Genomic DNA, 22,479 nt, shown 5'->3' with positions numbered 1-22,479 from the left:
CACACTGGTGTAGGGGCTATGGTTCACAGTGGTGTAGGGGCTATGGTTCACACTGTGTAGGGGCTATGGTTCACAGTGGTGTAGGGGCTATGGCTCACACTGGTGTAGGGGCTATGGCTCACACTGGTGTGGGGGCTATGGTTCACAGTGGTGTAGGGGCTATGGCTCACACTGGTGTAGGGGCTATGGTTCACACTGGTGTAGGGGCTATGGTTCACAGTGGTGTAGGGGCTATGGCTCACACTGGTGTAGGGGCTATGGTTCACACTGGTGTAGGGGCTATGGTTCACAGTGGTGTAGGGGCTATGGTTCACACTGTGTAGGGGCTATGGTTCACACTGTGTAGGGGCTATGGTTCACAGTGGTGTAGGGGCTATGGCTCACACTGGTGTAGGGGCTATGGTTCACACTGGTGTAGGGGCTATGGTTCACAGTGGTGTAGGGGCTATGGTTCACACTGTGTAGGGGCTATGGTTCACAGTGGTGTAGGGGCTATGGTTCACACTGGTGTAGGGGCTATGGCTCACACTGGTGTAGGGGCTATGGTTCACACTGTGTAGGGGCTATGGTTCACAGTGGTGTAGGGGCTATGGCTCACACTGGTGTAGGGGCTATGGCTCACACTGGTGTAGGGGCTATGGTTCACACTGGTGTAGGGGCTATGGTTCACACTGTGTAGGGGCTATGGTTCACACTGGTGTAGGGGCTATGGCTCACAGTGGTGTAGGGGCTATGGTTCACACTGTGTAGGGGCTATGGTTCACACTGTGTAGGGGCTATGGTTCACACTGGTGTAGGGGCTATGGCTCACAGTGGTGTAGGGGCTATGGTTCACACTGGTGTAGGGGCTATGGCTCACACTCGTGTAGGGGCTATGGTTCACACTGGTGTAGGGGCTATGGTTCACACTGTGTAGGGGCTATGGTTCACACTGGTGTAGGGGCTATGGTTCACACTGGTGTGGGGGCTATGGTTCACACTGTGTAGGGGCTATGGTTCACACTGTGTAGGGGCTATGGTTCACACTGGTGTGGGGGCTATGGATCACACTGTGTAGGGGCTATGGTTCACACTGGTGTAGGGGCTATGGTTCACACTGGTGTAGGGGCTATGGTTCACACTGGTGTAGGGGCTATGGTTCACACTGGTGTAGGGGCTATGGTTCACACTGGTGTAGGGGCTATGGTTCACACTGTGTAGGGGCTATGGTTCACACTGGTGTGGGGGCTATGGTTCACACAGGTGTAGGGGCTATGGTTCACACTGGTGTGGGGGCTATGGTTCACACTGGTGTAGGGGCTATGGTTCACACTGGTGTGGGGGCTATGGTTCACACTGTGTAGGGGCTATGGTTCACACTGGTGTGGGGGCTATGGTTCACACTGTGTAGGGGCTATGGTTCACACTGGTGTGGGGGCTATGGTTCACACTGTGTAGGGGCTATGGTTCACACTGGTGTAGGGGCTATGGTTCACAGTGGTGTAGGGGCTATGGTTCACACTGGTGTAGGGGCTATGGTTCACACTGGTGTGGGGGCTATGGTTCACACTGGTGTAGGGGCTATGGTTCACACTGGTGTAGGGGCTATGGTTCACACAGGTGTAGGGGCTATGGTTCACACTGGTGTAGGGGCTATGGTTCACACAGGTGTAGGGGCTATGGTTCACACTGGTGTGGGGGCTATGGTTCACACTGGTGTAGGGGCTATGGTTCACACTGGTGTAGGGGCTATGGTTCACACTGGTGTAGGGGCTATGGTTCACACTGGTGTAGGGGCTATGGTTCACACTGGTGTAGGGGCTATGGTTCACACAGGTGTAGGGGCTATGGTTCACACTGGTGTGGGGGCTATGGTTCACACTGGTGTAGGGGCTATGGTTCACACTGGTGTAGGGGCTATGGTTCACACTGTGTAGGGGCTATGGTTCACACTGGTGTAGGGGCTATGGTTCACACTGGTGTAGGGGCTATGGTTCACACTGGTGTGGGGGCTATGGTTCACACAGGTGTAGGGGCTATGGTTCACACTGGTGTAGGGGCTATGGTTCACACTGGTGTAGGGGCTATGGTTCACACTGGTGTAGGGGCTATGGTTCACACTGGTGTAGGGGCTATGGTTCACACAGGTGTAGGGGCTATGGTTCACACTGGTGTGGGGGCTATGGTTCACACTGGTGTAGGGGCTATGGTTCACACTGGTGTAGGGGCTATGGTTCACAGTGGTGTGGGGGCTATGGTTCACACTGGTGTGGGGGCTATGGTTCACACTGGTGTAGGGGCTATGGTTCACACTGGTGTGGGGGCTATGGTTCACAGTGGTGTGGGGGCTATGGTTCACACTGGTGTGGGGGCTATGGTTCACACTGGTGTGGGGGCTATGGCTCACACTGGTGTGGGGGCTATGGCTCACACTGGTGTAGGGGCTATGGTTCACAGTGGTGTAGGGGCTATGGTTCACACTGGTGTGGGGGCTATGGTTCACACTGGTGTAGGGGCTATGGTTCACAGTGGTGTAGGGGCTATGGTTCACAGTGGTGTGGGGGCTATGGTTCACAGTGGTGTAGGGGCTATGGTTCACACTGGTGTAGGGGCTATGGTTCACACTGGTGTAGGGGCTATGACTCACACTGGTGTAGGGGCTATGGTTCACACTGGTGTGGGGGCTATGGTTCACACTGGTGTAGGGGCTATGGTTCACACTGGTGTAGGGGCTATGGTTCACACTGGTGTAGGGGCTATGGTTCACAGTGGTGTAGGGGCTATGGTTCACACTGGTGTAGGGGCTATGGTTCACACTGGTGTGGGGGCTATGGTTCACACTGGTGTAGGGGCTATGACTCACAGTGGTGTGGGGGCTATGGTTCACACTGGTGTAGGGGCTATGGTTCACACTGGTGTAGGGGCTATGGTTCACACTGGTGTAGGGGCTATGGTTCACACTGGTGTAGGGGCTATGGTTCACACTGGTGTAGGGGCTATGACTCACAGTGGTGTGGGGGCTATGGTTCACACTGTGTAGGGGCTATGACTCACAGTGGTGTAGGGGCTATGGTTCACAGTGGTGTGGGGGCTATGGTTCACAGTGGTGTAGAGGCTATGGTTCACAGTGGTGTGGGGGCTATGGTTCACAGTGGTGTAGGGGGCTATGGTTCACAGTGGTGTAGGGGCTATGGTTCACAGTGGTGTAGGGGCTATGGTTCACACTGTGTAGGGGCTATGGTTCACACTGGTGTAGGGGCTATGGTTCACACTGGTGTAGGGGCTATGGTTCACACTGGTGTAGGGGCTATGGTTCACACAGGTGTGGGGGCTATGACTCACAGTGGTGTAGGGGCTATGGTTCACACTGTGTAGGGGCTATGGTTCACACTGTGTAGGGGCTATGGTTCACACTGGTGTAGGGGCTATGGTTCACACTGTGTAGGGGCTATGGTTCACACTGGTGTAGGGGCTATGGTTCACACTGTGTAGGGGCTATGGTTCACAGTGGTGTAGGGGCTATGGTTCACACTGTGTAGGGGCTATGGTTCACACTGGTGTAGGGGCTATGGTTCACACTGTGTAGGGGCTATGGTTCACAGTGGTGTAGGGGCTATGGTTCACACTGTGTAGGGGCTATGACTCACACTGGTGTGGGGGCTATGGTTCACACTGTGTAGGGGCTATGGTTCACACTGGTGTAGGGGCTATGGTTCACACTGGTGTAGGGGCTATGGTTCACACTGTGTAGGGGCTATGGTTCACACTGGTGTAGGGGCTATGGTTCACACTGGTGTAGGGGCTATGGTTCACACTGGTGTAGGGGCTATGGTTCACACAGGTGTGGGGGCTATGACTCACAGTGGTGTGGGGCTATGGTTCACACTGTGTAGGGGCTATGGTTCACAGTGGTGTAGGGGCTATGGTTCACACTGTGTAGGGGCTATGGTTCACACAGGTGTGGGGGCTATGACTCACAGTGGTGTGGGGCTATGGTTCACACTGTGTAGGGGCTATGGTTCACACTGGTGTAGGGGCTATGGTTCACACTGGTGTGGGGGCTATGGTTCACACTGGTGTAGGGGCTATGGTTCACACTGGTGTAGGGGCTATGGTTCACACTGTGTAGGGGCTATGGTTCACACTGTGTAGGGGCTATGGTTCACAGTGGTGTAGGGGCTATGGTTCACACTGTGTAGGGGCTATGGTTCACACTGGTGTAGGGGCTATGGTTCACACTGTGTAGGGGCTATGGTTCACAGTGGTGTAGGGGCTATGGTTCACACTGGTGTAGGGGCTATGGTTCACAGTGGTGTGGGGGCTATGGTTCACACTGTGTAGGGGCTATGGTTCACAGTGGTGTAGGGGCTATGGTTCACACTGTGTAGGGGCTATGGTTCACACTGGTGTAGGGGCTATGGTTCACACTGGTGTAGGGGCTATGGTTCACAGTGGTGTGGGGGCTATGGTTCACACTGGTGTGGGGGCTATGGTTCACACTGTGTAGGGGCTATGGTTCACACTGGTGTGGGGGCTATGGTTCACACTGTGTAGGGGCTATGGTTCACACTGTGTAGGGGCTATGGTTCACAGTGGTGTAGGGGCTATGGTTCACACTGTGTAGGGGCTATGGTTCACACTGTGTAGGGGCTATGGTTCACACTGTGTAGGGGCTATGGTTCACACTGGTGTAGGGGCTATGGTTCACACTGGTGTAGGGGCTATGGTTCACACTGTGTAGGGGCTATGGTTCACACTGGTGTAGGGGCTATGGTTCACACTGTGTAGGGGCTATGGTTCACACTGTGTAGGGGCTATGGTTCACAGTGGTGTAGGGGCTATGGTTCACACTGTGTAGGGGCTATGGCTCACACTGGTGTAGGGGCTATGGTTCACACTGGTGTAGGGGCTATGGTTCACACTGTGTAGGGGCTATGGTTCACAGTGGTGTAGGGGCTATGGTTCACACTGTGTAGGGGCTATGGCTCACACTGGTGTAGGGGCTATGGTTCACACTGGTGTAGGGGCTATGGTTCACACTGTGTAGGGGCTATGGTTCACAGTGGTGTAGGGGCTATGGTTCACACTGTGTAGGGGCTATGGTTCACACTGTGTAGGGGCTATGGTTCACACTGGTGTAGGGGCTATGGTTCACAGTGGTGTAGGGGCTATGGTTCACAGTGGTGTAGGGGCTATGGATCACAGTGGTGTAGGGGCTATGGTTCACACTGTGTAGGGGCTGTGGCTCACAGTGGTGTAGGGGCTATGGTTCACACTGTGTAGGGGCTGTGGCTCACAGTGGTGTAGGGGCTATGGTTCACAGTGGTGTAGGGGCTATGGCTCACACTGTGTAGGGGCTATGGCTCACACTGTGTAGGGGCTATGGTTCACAGTGGTGTAGGGGCTATGGTTCACACTGTGTAGGGGCTATGGTTCACACTGTGTAGGGGCTATGGTTCACAGTGGTGTAGAGGCTATGGTTCACAGTGGTGTAGGGGCTATGGTTCACAGTGGTGTAGAGGCTATGGTTCACAGTGGTGTAGGGGCTATGGTTCACACTGTGTAGGGGCTATGGTTCACACTGTGTAGGGGCTATGGTTCACAGTGGTGTAGGGGCTATGGTTCACACTGTGTAGGGGCTATGGTTCACAGTGGTGTAGGGGCTATGGTTCACACTGGTGTGGGGGCTATGGTTCACACTGTGTAGGGGCTATGGTTCACACTGTGTAGGGGCTATGGTTCACAGTGGTGTAGGGGCTATGGTTCACACTGGTGTAGGGGCTATGGCTCACACTGTGTAGGGGCTATGGCTCACACTGTGTAGGGGCTATGGTTCACAGTGGTGTAGGGGCTATGGTTCACAGTGGTGTAGGGGCTATGGTTCACACTGGTGTAGGGGCTATGGTTCACACTGTGTAGGGGCTATGGTTCACACTGTGTAGGGGCTATGGTTCACAGTGGTGTAGGGGCTATGGTTCACAGTGGTGTAGGGGCTATGGTTCACACTGTGTAGGGGCTATGACTCACAGTGGTGTAGGGGCTATGGTTCACAGTGGTGTAGAGGCTATGGTTCACAGTGGTGTAGGGGCTATGGCTCACAGTGGTGTAGGGGCTATGGTTCACACTGTGTAGGGGCTATGGTTCACAGTGGTGTAGGGGCTATGGTTCACAGTGGTGTAGGGGCTATGGTTCACAGTGGTGTAGGGGCTATGGTTCACACTGTGTAGGGGCTATGACTCACAGTGGTGTAGGGGCTATGGTTCACACTGTGTAGGGGCTATGGTTCACAGTGGTGTAGAGGCTATGGTTCACAGTGGTGTAGGGGCTATGGCTCACAGTGGTGTAGGGGCTATGGTTCACAGTGGTGTAGGGGCTATGGTTCACACTGTGTAGGGGCTATGGTTCACAGTGGTGTAGGGGCTATGGTTCACACTGTGTAGGGGCTATGGTTCACAGTGGTGTAGGGGCTATGGCTCACAGTGGTGTAGGGGCTATGGTTCACACTGTGTAGGGGCTATGGTTCACAGTGGTGTGGGGGCTATGGTTCACACTGGTGTAGGGGCTATGGTTCACACTGGTGTAGGGGCTATGGTTCACACTGGTGTAGGGGCTATGGTTCACAGTGGTGTAGGGGCTATGGTTCACAGTGGTGTAGAGGCTATGGTTCACAGTGGTGTAGGGGCTATGGTTCACACTGTGTAGGGGCTATGGTTCACACTGGTGTAGGGGCTATGGTTCACAGTGGTGTAGGGGCTATGGTTCACAGTGGTGTAGGGGCTATGGTTCACACTGGTGTAGGGGCTATGGTTCACAGTGGTGTAGGGGCTATGGTTCACACTGTGTAGGGGCTATGGTTCACACTGGTGTAGGGGCTATGGTTCACACTGGTGTAGGGGATATGGCTCACACTGTGTAGGGGCTATGGTTCACACTGTGTAGGGGCTATGGTTCACACTGGTGTAGGGGCTATGGTTCACACTGGTGTAGGGGCTATGGTTCACACTGTGTAGGGGCTATGGTTCACACTGGTGTAGGGGCTATGGTTCACAGTGGTGTAGGGGCTATGGTTCACACTGGTGTAGGGGCTATGGTTCACACTGGTGTAGGGGCTATGGTTCACACTGGTGTAGGGGCTATGGTTCACACTGGTGTAGGGGCTATGGTTCACACTGGTGTGGGGGCTATGGTTCACACTGGTGTGGGGGCTATGGTTCACACTGGTGTAGGGGCTATGGTTCACAGTGGTGTGGGGGCTATGGTTCACACTGGTGTGGGGGCTATGGTTCACACTGGTGTAGGGGCTATGGTTCACACTGGTGTGGGGGCTATGGTTCACACTGTGTAGGGGCTATGGTTCACACTGGTGTAGGGGCTATGGTTCACACTGGTGTAGGGGCTATGGCTCACACTGGTGTAGGGGCTATGGTTCACACTGGTGTAGGGGCTATGGTTCACACTGGTGTAGGGGCTATGGTTCACACTGGTGTAGGGGCTATGGCTCACACTGGTGTAGGGGCTATGGTTCACACTGGTGTAGGGGCTATGGTTCACACTGGTGTAGGGGCTATGGCTCACACTGGTGTAGGGGCTATGGTTCACACTGGTGTAGGGGCTATGGTTCACACTGGTGTAGGGGCTATGGTTCACACTGGTGTAGGGGCTATGGTTCACACTGGTGTAGGGGCTATGGTTCACACTGGTGTAGGGGCTATGGTTCACACTGGTGTAGGGGCTATGGCTCACACTGGTGTAGGGGCTATGGTTCACACTGGTGTAGGGGCTATGGTTCACACTGGTGTAGGGGCTATGGCTCACACTGGTGTAGGGGCTATGGCTCACACTGGTGTAGGGGCTATGGTTCACACTGGTGTAGGGGCTATGGCTCACACTGGTGTAGGGGCTATGGCTCACACTGGTGTAGGGGCTATGGTTCACACTGGTGTAGGGGCTATGGCTCACACTGGTGTAGGGGCTATGGTTCACACTGGTGTAGGGGCTATGGCTCACACTGGTGTAGGGGCTATGGTTCACACTGGTGTAGGGGCTATGGCTCACACTGGTGTAGGGGCTATGGTTCACACTGGTGTAGGGGCTATGACTCACACTGGTGTAGGGGCTATGGCTCACACTGGTGTAGGGGCTATGGTTCACACTGGTGTAGGGGCTATGACTCACACTGGTGTAGGGGCTATGGCTCACACTGGTGTAGGGGCTATGGTTCACACTGTGTAGGGGCTATGACTCACACTGGTGTAGGGGCTATGGTTCACACTGGTGTAGGGGCTATGGTTCACACTGTGTAGGGGCTATGGTTCACACTGGTGTAGGGGCTATGGCTCACACTGGTGTAGGGGCTATGGTTCACACTGGTGTAGGGGCTATGGCTCACACTGGTGTAGGGGCTATGGTTCACACTGGTGTAGGGGCTATGGCTCACACTGGTGTAGGGGCTATGGTTCACACTGGTGTAGGGGCTATGACTCACACTGGTGTAGGGGCTATGGCTCACACTGGTGTAGGGGCTATGGTTCACACTGTGTAGGGGCTATGACTCACACTGGTGTAGGGGCTATGGCTCACACTGGTGTAGGGGCTATGGTTCACACTGTGTAGGGGCTATGACTCACACTGGTGTAGGGGCTATGACTCACACTGGTGTAGGGGCTATGGCTCACACTGGTGTAGGGGCTATGGTTCACACTGGTGTAGGGGCTATGACTCACACTGGTGTAGGGGCTATGGTTCACACTGGTGTAGGGGCTATGGTTCACACTGGTGTAGGGGCTATGGTTCACACTGGTGTAGGGGCTATGACTCACACTGGTGTAGGGGCTATGACTCACACTGGTGTAGGGGCTATGACTCACACTGGTGTAGGGGCTATGGTTCACACTGGTGTAGGGGCTATGGTTCACACTGGTGTAGGGGCTATGACTCACACTGGTGTAGGGGCTATGACTCACACTGGTGTAGGGGCTATGACTCACACTGGTGTAGGGGCTATGGTTCACACTGGTGTAGGGGCTATGACTCACACTGGTGTAGGGGCTATGGTTCACACTGGTGTAGGGGCTATGGTTCACACTGGTGTAGGGGCTATGACTCACACTGGTGTAGGGGCTATGGCTCACACTGGTGTAGGGGCTATGGCTCACACTGGTGTAGGGGCTATGACTCACACTGGTGTAGGGGCTATGACTCACACTGGTGTAGGGGCTATGACTCACACTGGTGTAGGGGCTATGACTCACACTGGTGTAGGGGCTATGGCTCACACTGGTGTAGGGGCTATGGTTCACACTGGTGTAGGGGCTATGACTCACACTGGTGTAGGGGCTATGGTTCACACTGGTGTAGGGGCTATGACTCACACTGGTGTAGGGGCTATGGCTCACACTGGTGTAGGGGCTATGACTCACACTGGTGTAGGGGCTATGACTCACACTGGTGTAGGGGCTATGACTCACACTGGTGTAGGGGCTATGGCTCACACTGGTGTAGGGGCTATGGCTCACACTGGTGTAGGGGCTATGGTTCACACTGGTGTAGGGGCTATGGCTCACACTGGTGTAGGGGCTATGACTCACACTGGTGTAGGGGCTATGACTCACACTGGTGTAGGGGCTATGACTCACACTGGTGTAGGGGCTATGGTTCACACTGGTGTAGGGGCTATGACTCACACTGGTGTAGGGGCTATGACTCACACTGGTGTAGGGGCTATGACTCACACTGGTGTAGGGGCTATGACTCACACTGGTGTAGGGGCTATGGCTCACACTGGTGTAGGGGCTATGACTCACACTGGTGTAGGGGCTATGACTCACACTGGTGTAGGGGCTATGACTCACACTGGTGTAGGGGCTATGGTTCACACTGGTGTAGGGGCTATGACTCACACTGGTGTAGGGGCTATGGCTCACACTGGTGTAGGGGCTATGACTCACACTGGTGTAGGGGCTATGACTCACACTGGTGTAGGGGCTATGACTCACACTGGTGTAGGGGCTATGACTCACACTGGTGTAGGGGCTATGGCTCACACTGGTGTAGGGGCTATGACTCACACTGGTGTAGGGGCTATGACTCACACTGGTGTAGGGGCTATGGCTCACACTGGTGTAGGGGCTATGACTCACACTGGTGTAGGGGCTATGACTCACACTGGTGTAGGGGCTATGGTTCACACTGGTGTAGGGGCTATGGCTCACACTGGTGTAGGGGCTATGACTCACACTGGTGTAGGGGCTATGGCTCACACTGGTGTAGGGGCTATGGCTCACACTGGTGTAGGGGCTATGACTCACACTGGTGTAGGGGCTATGGCTCACACTGGTGTAGGGGCTATGGTTCACACTGGTGTAGGGGCTATGACTCACACTGGTGTAGGGGCTATGACTCACACTGGTGTAGGGGCTATGGTTCACACTGGTGTAGGGGCTATGGCTCACACTGGTGTAGGGGCTATGACTCACACTGGTGTAGGGGCTATGACTCACACTGGTGTAGGGGCTATGGTTCACACTGGTGTAGGGGCTATGGCTCACACTGGTGTAGGGGCTATGACTCACACTGGTGTAGGGGCTATGGCTCACACTGGTGTAGGGGCTATGGCTCACACTGGTGTAGGGGCTATGACTCACACTGGTGTAGGGGCTATGGCTCACACTGGTGTAGGGGCTATGGTTCACACTGGTGTAGGGGCTATGGCTCACACTGGTGTAGGGGCTATGGTTCACACTGGTGTAGGGGCTATGGTTCACACTGGTGTAGGGGCTATGGCTCACACTGGTGTAGGGGCTATGGCTCACACTGGTGTAGGGGCTATGGCTCACACTGGTGTAGGGGCTATGACTCACACTGGTGTAGGGGCTATGACTCACACTGGTGTAGGGGCTATGGTTCACACTGGTGTAGGGGCTATGACTCACACTGGTGTAGGGGCTATGACTCACACTGGTGTAGGGGCTATGGTTCACACTGGTGTAGGGGCTATGACTCACACTGGTGTAGGGGCTATGACTCACACTGGTGTAGGGGCTATGGTTCACACTGGTGTAGGGGCTATGGTTCACACTGGTGTAGGGGCTATGGCTCACACTGGTGTAGGGGCTATGACTCACACTGGTGTAGGGGCTATGACTCACACTGGTGTAGGGGCTATGGCTCACACTGGTGTAGGGGCTATGACTCACACTGGTGTAGGGGCTATGGTTCACACTGGTGTAGGGGCTATGACTCACACTGGTGTAGGGGCTATGGTTCACACTGGTGTAGGGGCTATGGTTCACACTGGTGTAGGGGCTATGGTTCACACTGGTGTAGGGGCTATGGTTCACACTGGTGTAGGGGCTATGACTCACACTGGTGTAGGGGCTATGGTTCACACTGGTGTAGGGGCTATGGTTCACACTGGTGTAGGGGCTATGACTCACACTGGTGTAGGGGCTATGGTTCACACTGGTGTAGGGGCTATGGTTCACACTGGTGTAGGGGCTATGACTCACACTGGTGTAGGGGCTATGGTTCACACTGGTGTAGGGGCTATGACTCACACTGGTGTAGGGGCTATGGTTCACACTGGTGTAGGGGCTATGACTCACACTGGTGTAGGGGCTATGGCTCACACTGGTGTAGGGGCTATGACTCACACTGGTGTAGGGGCTATGGTTCACACTGGTGTAGGGGCTATGACTCACACTGGTGTAGGGGCTATGGCTCACACTGGTGTAGGGGCTATGACTCACACTGGTGTAGGGGCTATGGTTCACACTGGTGTAGGGGCTATGGTTCACACTGGTGTAGGGGCTATGACTCACACTGGTGTAGGGGCTATGGTTCACACTGGTGTAGGGGCTATGCCTCACACTGGTGTAGGGGCTATGGCTCACACTGGTGTAGGGGCTATGACTCACACTGGTGTAGGGGCTATGGTTCACACTGGTGTAGGGGCTATGACTCACACTGGTGTAGGGGCTATGGTTCACACTGGTGTAGGGGCTATGGCTCACACTGGTGTAGGGGCTATGACTCACACTGGTGTAGGGGCTATGACTCACACTGGTGTAGGGGCTATGGTTCACACTGGTGTAGGGGCTATGACTCACACTGGTGTAGGGGCTATGACTCACACTGGTGTAGGGGCTATGACTCACACTGGTGTAGGGGCTATGGCTCACACTGGTGTGGGGGCTATGGTTCACACTGGTGTAGGGGCTATGGTTCACACTGGTGTAGGGGCTATGACTCACACTGGTGTAGGGGCTATGACTCACACTGGTGTAGGGGCTATGGCTCACACTGGTGTAGGGGCTATGACTCACACTGGTGTAGGGGCTATGGTTCACACTGGTGTAGGGGCTATGACTCACACTGGTGTAGGGGCTATGGCTCACACTGGTGTAGGGGCTATGGTTCACACTGGTGTAGGGGCTATGGCTCACACTGGTGTAGGGGCTATGGCTCACACTGGTGTAGGGGCTATGGTTCACACTGGTGTAGGGGCTATGACTCACACTGGTGTAGGGGCTATGACTCACACTGGTGTAGGGGCTATGGCTCACACTGGTGTAGGGGCTATGGTTCACACTGGTGTAGGGGCTATGACTCACACTGGTGTAGGGGCTATGACTCACACTGGTGTAGGGGCTATGACTCACACTGGTGTAGGGGCTATGACTCACACTGGTGTAGGGGCTATGGTTCACACTGGTGTAGGGGCTATGACTCACACTGGTGTAGGGGCTATGACTCACACTGGTGTAGGGGCTATGGCTCACACTGGTGTAGGGGCTATGGCTCACACTGGTGTAGGGGCTATGGTTCACACTGGTGTAGGGGCTATGGCTCACACTGGTGTAGGGGCTATGACTCACAGTGGTGTAGGGGCTATGGCTCACACTGGTGTAGGGGCTATGACTCACACTGGTGTAGGGGCTATGACTCACACTGGTGTAGGGGCTATGACTCACACTGGTGTAGGGGCTATGACTCACACTGGTGTAGGGGCTATGACTCACACTGGTGTAGGGGCTATGGCTCACACTGGTGTAGGGGCTATGACTCACACTGGTGTAGGGGCTATGACTCACACTGGTGTAGGGGCTATGGTTCACACTGGTGTAGGGGCTATGGCTCACACTGGTGTAGGGGCTATGACTCACACTGGTGTAGGGGCTATGGCTCACACTGGTGTAGGGGCTATGGCTCACACTGGTGTAGGGGCTATGGCTCACACTGGTGTAGGGGCTATGGCTCACACTGGTGTAGGGGCTATGACTCACACTGGTGTAGGGGCTATGGCTCACACTGGTGTAGGGGCTATGGTTCACACTGGTGTAGGGGCTATGGCTCACACTGGTGTAGGGGCTATGACTCACACTGGTGTAGGGGCTATGACTCACACTGGTGTAGGGGCTATGGTTCACACTGGTGTAGGGGCTATGACTCACACTGGTGTAGGGGCTATGGTTCACACTGGTGTAGGGGCTATGACTCACACTGGTGTAGGGGCTATGGTTCACACTGGTGTAGGGGCTATGGTTCACACTGGTGTAGGGGCTATGGCTCACACTGGTGTAGGGGCTATGGTTCACACTGGTGTAGGGGCTATGGTTCACACTGGTGTAGGGGCTATGGCTCACACTGGTGTAGGGGCTATGACTCACACTGGTGTAGGGGCTATGGTTCACACTGGTGTAGGGGCTATGACTCACACTGGTGTAGGGGCTATGGTTCACACTGGTGTAGGGGCTATGACTCACAGTGGTGTAGGGGCTATGGCTCACACTGGTGTAGGGGCTATGGTTCACACTGGTGTAGGGGCTATGGTTCACACTGGTGTAGGGGCTATGACTCACACTGGTGTAGGGGCTATGACTCACAGTGGTGTAGGGGCTATGGCTCACGGTGATGTAGGGACCGAGGTTGACGCTGGCAGAACTGCTCTCACCCGCACTAGCAGCGCCGCCGCCCTGAAGCTCATCTTGGCGACGGACTCGCGCTTGCGCCGCGTGGGCAAGCGGCCGATGGCGGAGCGCGAGCTGGTGAACGAGGCGTGGGAAATGCCTCCCGGCGTGCGGGGCGACAGCGGGGTGCGCGGGGTGAACGGGACGTGCAGGCCCTCCGACTCCGCGTCCGGCGCTCGGAACTGACGGCCTCTCGCCAGCGGGTCCACCACCTGTGGGGGGGGCGTCACGTTTGGTTGGCGGCAAAGTCGAGGCCGAGTCGACCTAGGGGAGGCCCGGGACCGGTTCGGACAATCGCCGAGCCGAGAGCGGGAACCGAAAACGCGCGTCGTAGGGTTTCGCGGCGCAGCGCCAGCTAACCGCCGTGGACAAAGATGCGAAGATCCGTCGTAGAGAGCCTGAACAGACCGTTGGGGGCAAGTGCCGTTAGAGACCAGCACTAGGGTCACGCTCACTCACCCCCTTGTTGTCCTTGCCCCTCCAATGAGAACGGTTGGCTACGTATGGCGCGAAGGAACTTCAACACACACGCGCAGTGGCATAGCGCTGGCTGCTGACGGAAAAGGGTAACTGCGGTGTACGGCTGTACCCACGTCAGCAGGCCACGATCTCGACGACAGGGGGACATCTCAAGGGGAAAGGTCACGGAAGGGGCCCATCGGGAAGCCCCGGGAACCCGCTAGAAGGTTCCAGAAAGGGGGCGTGTCCGAGGGCGGAGCCACACAAAGACCCATGGACTCACACAGAGACCCATAGACTCACACAGAGACCCATAGACTCACACAGAGACCCATAGACTCACACAGAGACCCATACACTCACGCAGAGTACCATAGACTCACACAGAGACCCATAGACTCACGCAGAGACCCATAGACTCACACAGAGACCCATAGACTCACACAGAGACCCATAGAGACACATAGACTCACACAGAGACCCATAGACTCAGAGACCCATAGACGCACACAGAGACCCATATAGTCACACAGAGACTCATAGACTCACACAGAGACACATAGACTCACTACAGAGATCCATAGACTCACAGAAAGACCCACAGAATCACACAGAGACCCATAAAATCACACAGAGGCCCATAGAATCACACAGAGACCCATAGACTCACACAGAGACCCATAGACTCACACAGAGACCCATACACTCACACAGAGACCCATAGACTCACACAGAGACCCATACACTCACACCGAGACCCATAGACTCACACAGAGACCCATAGACTCACACAGAGACCCATACACTCACGCAGAGACCCATAGACTCACTCAGAGACCCATAGACTCACACAGAGACCCATAGACTCACACAGAGACCCATAGACTCACACAGAGACCCATACACTCACGCAGAGACCCATAGACTCACACAGAGACCCATACACTCACACCGAGACCCATAGACTCACACAGAGACCCATAGACTCACAGAGACACATAGACTCACACAGAGACCCATAGACTCAGAGACCCATAGACGCACACAGAGACCCATATAGTCACACAAAGACTCATAGACTCACACAGAGACACATAGACTCACTACAGAGATCCATAGACTCACAGAAAGACCCACAGAATCACACAGAGACCCATAGACTCACAGAGACCGATAGACTCACAGAGACCCATAGAATCACACAGAGACCCACAGACTCACACAGAGACCCATAGACTCACGCAGAGACCCATAGACTCACACAGAGACCCATAGACTCACACAGAGACCCATAGACTCACACAGAGACCAATAGACTCACACAGAGACCCATAACATCACACAGAGACCCATAGACTCACACAGAGACCCATAGACTCACACAGAGACCCATAGACTCACACAGAGACCCATAGACTCCCACAGAGACCCATAGACTCACACAGAGACCCATAACATCACACAAAGACCCATAGACTCACTACAGAGACCCATAGACTCACTACAGAGACCCATAGACTCACAACAGAGACCCGTAGACTTATACAGAGACCCATAGACTCACGCAGAGACCCATAACATCACACAGAGACCCGTAGACTCACACAGAGACCCACAGACTCACGCAGAGACCCATAGACTCACACAGAGACCCATAACATCACACAGAGACCCATAGACTCACGCAGAGACCCATAACATCACACAGAGACCCATAGACTCACGCAGAGACCCATAGACTCACTACAGATACCCATAGACTCACTACAGAGACCCACAGACTCACGCAGAGACCCGTAGACTTATACAGAGACCCACAGACTCACACAGAGACCCATACACTCACGCAGAGACCCATAGACTCACACAGAGACCCATACACTCACACCGAGACCCATAGACTCACACAGAGACCCATAGACTCACAGAGACACATAGACTCACACAGAGACCCATAGACTCAGAGACCCATAGACGCACACAGAGACCCATATAGTCACACAAAGACTCATAGACTCACACAGAGACACATAGACTCACTACAGAGATCCATAGACTCACAGAAAGACCCACAGAATCACACAGAGACCCATAGACTCACAGAGACCCATAGAATCACACAGAGACCCATAGACTCACACAGAGACCCATAGACTCACACAGAGAGCCATAGACTCACACAGAGACCCGTAGACTTATACAGAGACCCATAGACTCACACAGAGACCCATAGACTAGCACAGAGACCCGTAGACTCACACAGAGACCCACAGACTCACTACAGAGACCCATAGACTCACTACAGAGACCCGTAGACTCACGCAGAGACCCATAGACTCACTACAGAGACCCGTAGACTCACGCAGAGACCCATAGACTCACTACAGAGACCCGTAGACTCACGCAGAGACCCATAGACTCACTACAGAGACCCATAGACTCACGCAGAGACCCGTAGACTCACTACAGAGACCCGTAGACTCACGCAGAGACCCATAGACTCACTACAGAGACCCGTAGACTCACACAGAGACCCACAGACTCACTACAGAGACCCATAGACTCACTACAGAGACCCGTAGACTCACGCAGAGACCCATAGACTCACTACAGAGACCCGTAGACTCACGCAGAGACCCGTAGACTCACACAGAGACCCACAGACTCACGCAGAGACCCATAGACTCACGCATAGACCCATAACATCACACAGAGACCCGTAGACTTATACAGAGACCCGTAGACTCACACAGAGACCCGTAGACTCACGCAGAGACCCACAATTTGACATCCTCCCCCCGCACCTCTGATTAGCACGCGTACGCACCCTGTGCATCCGCTGCATCTGCTGCGCGGGAACTTCCATGCCGCCGAAGGAGCCCAGCTCGCTCCCGCTCGGCTGCTCCAGGTCGCGCAGCACCTCGGGCTTGAGGCGTCCGTAGCGCTGGCTGCAGTGGCGGAGGCTCCGCTGGTGCCAGCGCTGCTGGCGCGACACAGGGCCGCCCTCCTTGTCCACCCCGAACCACACGGCCGTCCCCCTGCGGCACGCCGATGCCGGTCAGCGATTCAATCTCTCCCCGAGCCGAGCGGGGCAAACTAAAGCAAAACTAGACCGTTTGTTTCGGTAAGGTCACGTGGAAGGGAAATGTTAAAAGAATAAAAATGAAACAAAAAAAATTCTCAGAAAATTTTGGGAAAATTTTCTTGCTGTGGTTGTCACACCAGATGATGATTGCTTGCTTTGCAATCGAAACGTCGTGAGAATGTTATTGTTTTATATTTTTATTATTTTATTATTTCCCTTCTACGTGACCTTACCGAAAGAACCAAGAAGATGGCTCCACATTTCGCAAGCGTTCTCGACGAGAACGCTCGGGAACCAGGGGTCCCCTGGTTTTTCCCCGACATTTAGAATCGACGTGCGCTCAGAGCAGAGGTCGCAACTGGGTACCCGATACCCGTACCCAGCCGACCCTGGTGCGGCCGGGTACGGGTAGGCCATGAGTCACTGGTGAGTCACCGTTTGTCACTCATTTCCCAACGTCTTGTCTCTTCTCACAATTCAAGTGCCTAGAATCAACCCACCCGCGCCTGCAACATGGCTTCATCCCAGAGGTCACAATCGGGTAACCGTACCCTACCCGATACCCGGCCGGGTACGGGTAGGGTACGGGTAGCCGGGTATCGGGTAAGGTACGGGTACCCGTTTGCGACCCTGGTGTGGCCGGGTACGGGTAAGGAATCAAAACCCGTTTGCGACCTCTGGCTCGGAGTTATGTGGCTGCTATAAATCTGCACGCGATGACAAGCCACTTCGTTGAGCTATCATTGGTGATCGCCAAGTCCCTTTAGAAAAACAGCTACGTAGATCAGCGGGCCTTGCCTGGTTCAAAAAAGAAAATGCGCTAACCTCTGCTGCTGTAAATGCACTAACCTCTGCTGCTGTAACTTACGTGGTTGTTTAGTTACTGCAGCTACATACTATTAACATTCCTTCCCTTTATTAATGCTACCCCTATCCCCTCCCTTTGATGCTGCTAATCCTGCATAATGCACGGGCATAATATGACTTTAAACCCCCCGCCCACCTCCTACGCATTTCACAAGTAGTACTAATCACATACCTGCATTTCCCATAAATATGCTAAATTCCTCTTGATATGCAAATTATTTTGTCAAGGCGCTCTTCCCCTTCCAACCCAACTTAAATAGACGCTCCAAGCGTGGTGGTGTTTCATTCAGACGCTGTCTCCCCGACAGACCTGTTATTCACCAGAGGACGGCTGCTTGCGTTGTGGCCGAAACGTCGTGAGAATTATTTTATTGTGTTTTATTTTTATTATTTAATTATGTTTTATTTTTATTATTTTATTATTTCCCTTCTACGTGACTTTACCGAAAGAGCCAAGAAAAAAGAAACTGCGCTTAGAGTTTGGAGTTGCCACAAGACAGCCGGCACCCCGCGAGCGCGACAGACGAGCGGATGTCTGTCCGGGAGAAGGAATCGGACGGCACCTTCGGATGGACTGAGCCAGGGAGGCCTGTCTCTGGAAGGGGCCATGGCGTGGGCGCGATGGCTCCGGCGGGGATAAGGGTCCTCCCGGTCCGGTCGGTACGCTCACGCTCCGGTGGTACAGCCCCGACGACCCCTGCAGAGGCTGAGCACAGACACAGACACGGGGTTACCGAGACAGGCATGACAACACACACGCGCACACAAAGACGTAGCTCATGATAGACTACACACGCAGACACGGGGTTAATGAGACAGACAATACACAGACATAGTTCATGATAGACTACACACACAGACATAGACACGGGTTAATGAGACAGACAATACACACAGACATAGTTCATGATAGACTACACACACGGACATAGACACGGGGTTAATGAGACAGACAACACACACACACACAGAGACAGCTCATGATTTTACTGGTAGGAACCACCTGGTTCCACCAGCCCACAGGGGATTATTGTGTCCGTCCGTCCATCGTGCATCCAAAAATGGGAGGGGTGGGGCTGGGTGGAGAGGGGAGGGTGGGGAGGGGCAGGGTGGGGAGGGTGGGGCTGGGTGGGGAGTGGGAGGGGTGGGGAGTGGGAGGGGTGGGGCTGGGTGGGGAGGGGCTGGTCACCCCGTGGTGCCCTTATAAAACTCAACGTTTAACCTACTCACGCCGGCTTGTGCCCGCCCTCACAGTCGGCCATATTTGCGGAATACACCACGCCGCCGTTGACCCTGGCCATTGACCGAGCAACCCAACGTTCCTACCAGCTCCCTCCGCAGGAATGTGTTTTGATCAGGAAAGGCCCGCTGAGCTACATGGTAGCTCTTTTTCAGAAGCGACCGGGTCTACACATATGATAGCTCAACGAAGTGGCTTATCATGTTGAAATTACAGCAGCCAAATCCTCTAAACCCGTGTTTCTAAACGTGGAGGGGAAACACCGGAGGACCCGGAGAGAAATCCGCACGACTACCGGGATCACACGCAACTCCAGATATACAGCAGCAGGCGTCTGGGTCGGGATCGAACCCACAACCTCCTGTACACCAGGCGAGGTAGTCAACATCTCCTAGCCACCATGATGATGATGAGAGAGAGAGACACGCAAACTCCAAATATACAGCAGCAGGCATCAGGGTCGGGATCGAACCCACGACCTCCTGTATACCAGGCGAGGTAGTTAACATTTCCTAGCCACCGTGATGATGATGAGAGAGAGAGACACGCAAACTCCAAATATACAGCAGCAGGCGTCTGGGTCGGGATCGAACCCACGACCTCCTGTACACCAGGCAAGGTAGTTAACATCTCCTAGCCACCGTGATGATGATGATGATGAGAGAGAGAGACACGCAACTCCAAATATACAGCAGCAGCAGGCGTCAGGGTCGGGATCAAACCCACGACCTCCTGTACACCAGGCGAGGTAGTTAACATCTCCTAGCCACCGTGATGATGATGAGAGAGAGACACGCAAACTCCAAATATACAGCAGCAGGCGTCTGGGTCAGGATCGAACCCACGACCTCCTGTACACCAGGCGAGGTAGTTAACATCTCCTAGCCAGCGTGATGATGATGAGAGAGACACGCAAACTCCAGATATACAGCAGCAGGCGTCTGGGTCGGGATCGAACCCACGACCTCCCGAATACCAGGCGAGGGAGTTAACATCTCACCACCATGGCGCCCCATGATAGACTACACAAGCATACATAGACACCAGTGGGAATCGAACTCGGGTCGCCAGATTCGCAGCACATCGCGCGAGCCTACGCTGCCGCTCCCCACAGAAAACAAACGCAAGACATGCGGCTAATGGTAACGACATGGACATGGTGCCCATGACACGGACAACACCGCACATGGTCACAGCGTTCGTAGCAAAAAAAAAACACAGGCAGAGTATTCGCAGCTGGGGCACAAAGACAGAGATGAATGGCTACCGAAATAGGCAAATATATTGACACGAGGCATGGCCACAGACACAAAGACAATGGTACAGACATGGCCCACCTTATAGGGGTGAAATTTCGATTTAAATATTTCGTGACTGCAGAAATTCATCTTCTTGGTTCTTTCGGTAAAGTCGCGTAGAAGGGAAGTAATAAAATAATAAAAAATAAAACATTACAAAATACAATTCTCACGACGTTTCGACTGCAACACAAGCAATCGTCATCAGGTGTGAAAGCCACAACAAGAAAATGTTTCCAAAATTTTCTGAGAATTTTATTGTTTGATTTTTATTATTTCCCTTCTACGTGACCTTACCGAACAGTCACGTCGAAGGGAAATAATAAAATACTAAAAATAAAACGTAACAAAATACAATTCTCACGACGTTTCGGCCACAACGCAAGCAGCCGTCCTCAGGGGGAAGAACAGGGCTGTCGGAAAGACAGCGAACAGGTCTGTCGGAAAGACAGCGTCTGAATGAGGTGAGTTTGATCGATTGGTTTTATTTGTTAACGGCCGTTTTACAAGAATTTCCCGCTGAGGACTTTCGTGAAAAATAAATGAAGGAAGTTACAGCCAAAACATTTGTGACATCCCCCATAGACGCTTGAGTGAGCGCAGCCCACGCACCCCGACCGCTCTCCGTCAAGATTCCCCGAAACTTCACAAACGCCCACGACAGAAACTCTGATTCGCTCGGGAGTTTCGTAACAAAACAAAAGAAAAAATCTTAACATAAACAGAGATTGTCACGTTGCTTCGATGTCATAACATGCTCTGGGTGCTGGTATGCTGAGGAAGAGCGGGGGGATGACCAACTCCAAACACGTGGTTCCAGACATTACACGCATACGTTCAGAACCCAAAACACGCTTTCACAATCCTGATAGCACAACACAACTAACTCACGAACCAACCAAACTTTACAAGCGCCCACGGGAACAACCGTCATTCGCTCGGAAGTTATGAGAAATAATACCATCGGAGGTCAAAACTTACGACATTGCTCCGATGTCGTAACACGTTGTCGCAATCAAATCTGTAAATGTGCGGCGCGCCACGGTGGATAGGAGATGTTAACTACCTCGCCTGGTCTACAGGAGGTCGTGGGTTCGATTAGCATGAGAGATGTTGACTACCTCGCCTGGTCTACAGGAGGTCGTGGGTTCGATTAGCATGAGAGATGTTGACTACCTCGCCTGGTCTACAGGAGGTCGTGGGTTCCATCACAAACATTGGGAGATGTTGACTACCTCGCCTGGCCTACAGGAGGTCGTGGATTCGATTTCCAGATCCTGGGAGATGTTGACCACCTCGCCTGGTATACAGGAGGTCGTGAGTTTGATCGAAACCCTGACACCGGCTGTACATGTGGAGTTTGCGTGTTCTCCCTGTGATCGTGTGGAATTCTCTCAGGTTTTCTCCGGTTTTTTCCACTGCATTGAGAAATCAGCATGCCTTTTAAGGACGTGGCCGCTATACTCTTTGATTCTTTAGGTAAAGTCACGTAGGTAGGAAAACAAAACAAAATAATACGTCACGACGTTTCGATCGCAACACAAGCGGTCGTCCCCGGGCGGAAAAAAATATCCAGCAGCGAAA

At 53.8% G+C, this 22,479-nt stretch overlaps 1 protein-coding gene across 1 annotated transcript in view; it reads right to left on the bottom strand.

Annotated features, from left to right (window-relative positions):
* LOC144950434 (inactive rhomboid protein 1-like) overlaps nucleotides 1–22,479 on the bottom strand; it is a 72,727-nt gene that overhangs the window by 24,369 nt on the left and 25,879 nt on the right. Inside the window, exons 3-5 of the mRNA XM_078880541.1 lie at nucleotides 18,921–19,063; nucleotides 17,233–17,443; nucleotides 13,931–14,158 (exon numbers count right to left, since the gene is read on the bottom strand). Of these exons, the coding sequence (XP_078736667.1) occupies nucleotides 13,931–14,158; nucleotides 17,233–17,443; nucleotides 18,921–19,063 (582 nt within the window). The remainder of the gene's footprint in view (nucleotides 1–13,930; nucleotides 14,159–17,232; nucleotides 17,444–18,920; nucleotides 19,064–22,479) is intronic.

This window comes from Lampetra fluviatilis, chromosome 58 (genome assembly GCF_964198595.1).
Source record: "Lampetra fluviatilis chromosome 58, kcLamFluv1.1, whole genome shotgun sequence".
NCBI lineage: Eukaryota > Metazoa > Chordata > Hyperoartia > Petromyzontiformes > Petromyzontidae > Lampetra > Lampetra fluviatilis.
Note: the sequence above shows the minus strand (reverse complement) of the source record. Positions and strands in the feature narration are given on the sequence as shown.